The sequence below is a fragment of the Sarcophilus harrisii genome, chromosome 4 (genome assembly GCF_902635505.1).
Source record: "Sarcophilus harrisii chromosome 4, mSarHar1.11, whole genome shotgun sequence".
In the NCBI taxonomy this organism is placed as follows: domain Eukaryota; kingdom Metazoa; phylum Chordata; class Mammalia; order Dasyuromorphia; family Dasyuridae; genus Sarcophilus; species Sarcophilus harrisii.
In genome coordinates, this window is record NC_045429.1 from 330,430,360 (window position 1) to 330,436,359 (window position 6,000).

The 6,000-nt window shown below is 45.2% G+C and overlaps 1 protein-coding gene across 2 annotated transcripts in view; it reads left to right on the forward strand.

Moving 5' to 3' along the window:
• Nucleotides 1-3,493, forward strand: part of FAM117A (family with sequence similarity 117 member A) — a 49,111-nt gene extending 45,618 nt beyond the window's left edge. For both annotated transcript variants that reach the window (XM_031966071.1, XM_031966072.1), the window contains one exon: nt 2,265-3,493. In XM_031966071.1, coding sequence (XP_031821931.1) covers nt 2,265-2,574 — 310 coding nt within the window. In that variant the 3' untranslated portion in view covers nt 2,575-3,493. The remainder of the gene's footprint in view (nt 1-2,264) is intronic.
• Nucleotides 3,494-6,000: the final 2,507 nt, after the last annotated feature.

Below are 6,000 nucleotides of genomic sequence, written 5' to 3' on the forward strand. Positions count from 1 at the left end.
AATGAGAAAACTGAGGCTTCAAAAGGTGAAAACTTAATTTATCCACCTTCACAAAGATAGTAAGAGGCAGCAGATTAGGCTGGCTCCAAATCCACTCCTATTTACAGAAACCTTGTCCACTACTCCAGGATGAGTCTCCATTGTTCCTTTATGGTTCAGCAGCTAATGAAAAATTAACCCCTGACAGGGAGGGATGGGACAGGTAAGGAACATTAGGCCTTAAGAGTTTTTGTGAAAGACTAATAAAGGCCCTCAAGGTGGCCCCTGTGGTGTGGAAGGAGAGTTCTCCAGTATAGGAATTTAGGACTAGATACTCTCTCTTTGCTAAAAAGGTTTTACTTCCTCCTAAGAAGAGTTCTTAATATTGCTATGTGGTAATTAATACCTGGAGGAACAGTCATAATGAGGGGAATGGATACAGTTGATACAGGGAGCAGAAGCAAAAGCCACTAACTCTCCCTAAGACCTAGCTGTCCCTTGTGTCTCAGACATTTCCTGGAGACTGATGGGATTGAGTGATTGATTAATCCTCTAGAGTTGACTACCCTTGGTGTCTGGAGGGGTTTTTAGCCCCTGAAGGTCTGAAAATTATTTTTCTCTTAGGTCCTTTTTTTGGGTTAATTTTTTTTAAAAATTCTAATTGATACATTTTGTTTCAATGTAGCACAGAAATTCACAGTTGACTTTCTTTCAATCTGTATTTCCTGAAAACAGTTCATAAGAGTGCATAATATATCTGTTAGTCTCAATGTAGATCTAGATATCTACCCTTAGGATATTGGGTTGTTGATTCTGTTAGTCCTTTCATTGGCTCATAGAATTAGAAGACACCTTGGGGTTATCTGGTTTGACCCTGTGTGTCTAGGCAAGTTCTCATTTCAACCATGGGTCAAGATCTCTGAAGGCAAAGATTCTACACTTTCCTTTGGCTATTTCATCCCTCTTTCCTTGAGGAAGTTACACATTGTATCTTCCTCTCCTATTTAGTTATAATTTCTAATTCCTTGATTCTTTTCCTCTTGAAAAAACTGGCCATATATTCCAGAGAAATACTTGAGCTTGTAATAACTGGCATCTTGGCATTGAGTTCCATAAGTCTAATTGTCTTCTTCCCCCTAACTACAATATATACAGTTGCTCCTTTTTTCTCTCCCCATCCCCACCTAATCAGTAGACTTTTCCCAATTCCTTTATGTGGAGAAGATTCCACATAGGAATCTATGTAGGCTGTCACCTAAATGGTGCAGGAATCATGGCAAAATTACAGTGGAGTGCCCTCTACCATAGTCTCCCTGTTTCTGTTCTTCCAACTTATAGAATATATATAGAACTTTCTGGTTTTTCCTGCTCAGTTCTTCTTCCTTACCTCAGAGAATACTTTGGAAAGCATAGAGGTGTGAGTTGGGATTCATAATAATAAAAGTAATTCTGGAATCAGAATAATCGCCAATTATGGAAGGTGTTAGAACTTCACTCTTCCTTTCCTGCTAGATTTTACTTTGTTAAACAAGTCTTTTCAGCTCTCTCAGCTGTTTCACGGTCGGGATTTCAAAAGACCTTTAAGTGCAAAACTCATGATTATCATAATCATCCCTTCAGTTAATATTTTCTCATCTGAGGTCATCATTTCACCAACCTTAGTAAGCCAAGAGAATAAAGCTGATTCTCCCCTTTGTCCAAGATGACACTGCCAGGTTTAGTCCTCACCACCTTCTGACCCACCTGTTTTCCCCAGCGGATGTCCTAGTGTTGCTCCCTCCACCCTTCTCACCCCTCTTCATCAGGGGACTTGTCCAGAGCATAGAGATTGTCAGTGGGATGGCTCCGAATTGGGTGTTGGGACAGTGGAAAGGCTTGGGACAGTTACCAAAGGCATCTCTACTTTATTCCCTTTTGGGAATTTAAAAATATTCAGATGGGGCCGTGTGTGAACCTCACCCTATTCAAATGATCTCTAAAATGAGCAAACCTCAATGAGGTCATTTGTCCCTATTTCTGATTTCGAGTCACCTGAACCTGGGGAGATCACTTATGGACCCCACTTCTTCCTGTTCAATTTTAATCCTTCCTGATCCTACCCAGACTCTGTTTCCTGTTTTTCAGTCATGCCTCTGGGAAGATGAAAAACAGAAGAGCCTAAAGTCTCTGTGTGCTTACCAAGGCACCATGAGCTCAGAGAGAAGGATGAGCTTTCCTTCTTCCCAAACTCTGTACTGGTTGCTGCTTTCCTCAAATTGCCCATGATTTTCTCCCTCTTTCTCTAGGTCCCTCAGTCCTGATCTGACCTTCCTGCCTTCCTGCCCTGACAAGAACAAAGTCCACTTCAACCCGACCGGCTCTGCCTTCTGTCCTGTCAGTTTGGTGAAGCCTCTCTTCCCCAGTATGGGCTTCCTCTTCCGAAACTGCCCCACGACTCCAGGGTCCCCCTGCCCTGCATCAGCACCAAGTCCTTTCTTGACCTCTCCCCGAAAGGACCCTGATGCTCCCAAAGCCTCACCACTACCCTTTGAACCCTGGCAGCGCACCCCACCCTCTGAGGAGGCTGTGCTTTTCCAGAGTTCCCTGGTAGTTTGAGAGGCTTTCCTCTCACCCCTCCCACCTTACCGTGCAGACCAGTGCCTTTGTGGCTGGCTCCCCATCCCATCCTCTTTTGGCCTTTGAGCAGCTTCTTTTGTCACAGCGAAATACCCAGGTCCCTGTTTGTGTTGGGGACTGGCTCCTGGGAGGAGGAGGGGGGGCCTGCCTTCTCCCTTGGGCCCTGGCCTCTCCATCCCAAGCATGTGAGTACAGACAGCCCCAGAGGGGACACTTGTCCCTCTCAGCAACCAAGGAAGCTGGCTTTGGCTCAGGGGAGGGGAATGAAGGGGACTTGAAAAGATCCCTTCCCTTTCCCCTGCAGAGAAGAAAAGCCCCGAGAGAAAGCTCCACTGCCCCCCTCCCCTTCCTTGCACCTTGTCCCTCATGTGTCTTCCCTCCTCCACGCCTTTCTCCTCGAAGGAGTGGATTGAAGTGACCCCAAAGCCGGGACCAGCCCAGCTGCGGGCAGAGGGGAATGGAGAGTGTTCCTGGTGACCTTGTCATCCCGCCTTCATCCTGACGAAGATTGTCGGGAGCTGGGCCCCGGCTGGCCCGCCCCTGCAGCCTGGGGGAGGGCTGGGGAGGGAGGGAGAGCTGGTACCTCCCCTGGGGGGCCAGGCATGATGACTGAATGTACGCTGCTGCCTGCCCTCTTGCCTCTCCCAGGTTCAGGTTGGATTTGAAAAATGCCTATTTTTCTTGTATTGATGTAGAAACTCTATTTTCTCCCAAAGACACTATTTTTGCAGCTGTTTGAAGTTTGTATATTTTCCGTACTGCAGAGCTTACACAGAGAAATTGAAGAGGAATGTTAATGTTGGAATTTCCTTGTCCTGTGTTTAAAGGTGGTTTTTTTGTTTTTGTTTTTTGCAGATCTTGGTGTTCATAGTCCAAATAAATAAATATTCCCAGCCACCATGGACCCTGTAGATTCTTCTGGAGGGTTGGGGGATTCTAGGGAAAGATCTTTTGTTATTCTCACTAAGCATCACATTCAAATTCAGGGACTGGATACAAATTACCAGGCCCAGCAGGTGGAGACCCATGGAAGTCTACTTCTGCTGAAAATTATCCTTTCATATCCATAAAACTCTGGGGAACAAGGCATGAAATGAATTCACCAACCTCTTAACCTATAATACAAATAATGGAGGGAGGGCACCATTCTTTTAAGGCATGAACAGCTGGATAATTTCAAGTTGGAAAGAATTTGCTTAGTTGCACTTAAGAGGTTTGCTCATTCATAATTTTGGTCAAAAAGTTATGATGGATCTTATTGGTTAGTAGAAGAAGGTGTAATTCAGTGAAAGGTAGATAACACTCTGGAGGCAGTTCGTCTCCTCTTTCTGATGTTTACCCCTGTGGAACCTTGCCCTACATGTAAAATGAGACTTAGACTAACTAGGCCCTGAGGTCCCTTGCAACTTGCTCTTTGCATCTCACTTCTCTATTGTCTTCCTCTTAGCTAGAATGTAAGCCCCCTGAGAGTAAGAGACTGTCTTACTTTTTAGAATGTATTCCCTAGACGAGGGGTCCTCAAACTTTTTAAATATGGGGCCAGTTCACTGTCCCTCAGACTGTTGGAGGGCCGGACTATAGTAAAAACAAAAACTTTGTTTTGTGAGCCTTTAAATAAAGAAACTTCAGCCCTGGGTGAGGGGGATAATCGTCCTCAGCTGCTGCATCTGGCACCCTGGCCGTAGTTTGAGGACCCTTGCCTAGACCTTAACACAGAAACCTGGCACGTAGTAAGCATTTAAGAAATGTGCTAAGGGAGCTAGGAGTTAGATAATATAGCAGTCCCTGTCCTCAGGGAGTGCAATCTGGAAGGGCATAATACTCCAGATAACAATGATGCAGAGTATTACATGCTTTATAAAGGTACTGAACAAAGTGCTATCTCTGTAAAAAAAAGAAAGGGGTAAGTTCTGAGAGGATAATCATGGGAAGTTTTCTGAGGGAGAGGTCTTTAAAAGATGGGCATTCAGTAAGTATAGAGAAGGATGCCATTCCAGGCATAGAAAAGCCACAAGGGCAGAGACTGGGAAGTCCAGGGCATAATCAGGGCATTGGATCCAGTCCAGTTAAGCTTTGAGTTTAAGCACTTCTAGCCTGGCCCTGAATATTTGGAAGCCATAGTAATTCTTGTTCAGAGAAAACAACTGTTTGAATACATACATAAAACCAGTTACATAAAGAGGCAGCCATATGTCTATCAGCCATACTAGAATGGGCTGAGGTCCAGGAAGTCTCCCTACAGAAGAATAGATTTCTGGAGCCTAGTGGGCTTACAAATGATAAATTAGTAAAATGTTGAATGTGAGCTATCCAGGAAAACCTGGATAGGACTTGAGTTTAAACAGTTTTACAAATAGGAAGTCAAGCTGTGAGTTTAAGTAAAAAGGGTCTTCTCAACTAGATTAACCAAAAATACTTCCCTCCTTTCTTGAATTTGTAAAATCAGCTAGAGGGAGAAGGTAGATTTCTCTCCACCCAAGGGCTCATATATTCTGTCATCTCTATCACATTCAGTGGGCTGAAGGAAATAGTCCTTATTCCAGTAGTTTGTGTTTGATCTGTGGGAGACTGCAAAAATGGAAGCCATATTTGTTGAGAGTTGAAAAGGCAAAATAGCAAATAACTTCAAAGAGGTCCTTCTATGGGGGGTTGAGGTGGGAGGGTGGGGAGGAGCAGGAAGGATGGGCTGCCTCCCTTTGCTCTTGAAAAATAAAATGACACTTCCCACCAAATCTTTGGTGCAAGTCAGGCCTAAAGTCATGGGTGTGGTGCTGCCCAGTATTTCCTTCCTTTGGTTGAGATGATGCCAAAGGAGGAGGCGGCTACAAATGGAGAAACCTTTGCTGGGGCTGCAGTGGCTTTCAGCCCAACCGGCTGTCTGAGGTTAGAGCAACTGAAAATGTCTGTGGTTGGGGGGGAAGGTACCCTGCAAGAACATAGAGACCCGAAGGCTGCTCACGCTGACCCTTGACCTGAATGTCCCCACATGGAAGCTCATTTGGGGAGGATTGTACAGGGACTGGAGAAAGGGAACCAGGCACCGGGTTTTACAGTCCTGGTCTCTCTCGTCATCCTGAAGGTCATTTAAACCTCACTCGGAACCTTTTGTCGTCCTCCCAGGGATTGTGGGGAAATAAGCGCGAAGGGGCTTTGAGATCAGAGGAATAATTACATCTGCCAACTGCAGGCTATTTGTTTCTCACCAAAGGGCATTCCTACTTAATCCCCACATTCCCCAGACGGGGAATCTGAGGACCAGAAGATGAAAGTTTGCGCGGCTAGAGGAGTCTTAGCCGTTTTTCTTTTTTATTAATCTCCCTGCTGCCCCTCTAGCAGCCTATTGCTAAACTAGGGTTAGGAGAGCGCCTCTACATCTCCACACTTGCCTCGCCCAGGGATAGCGAA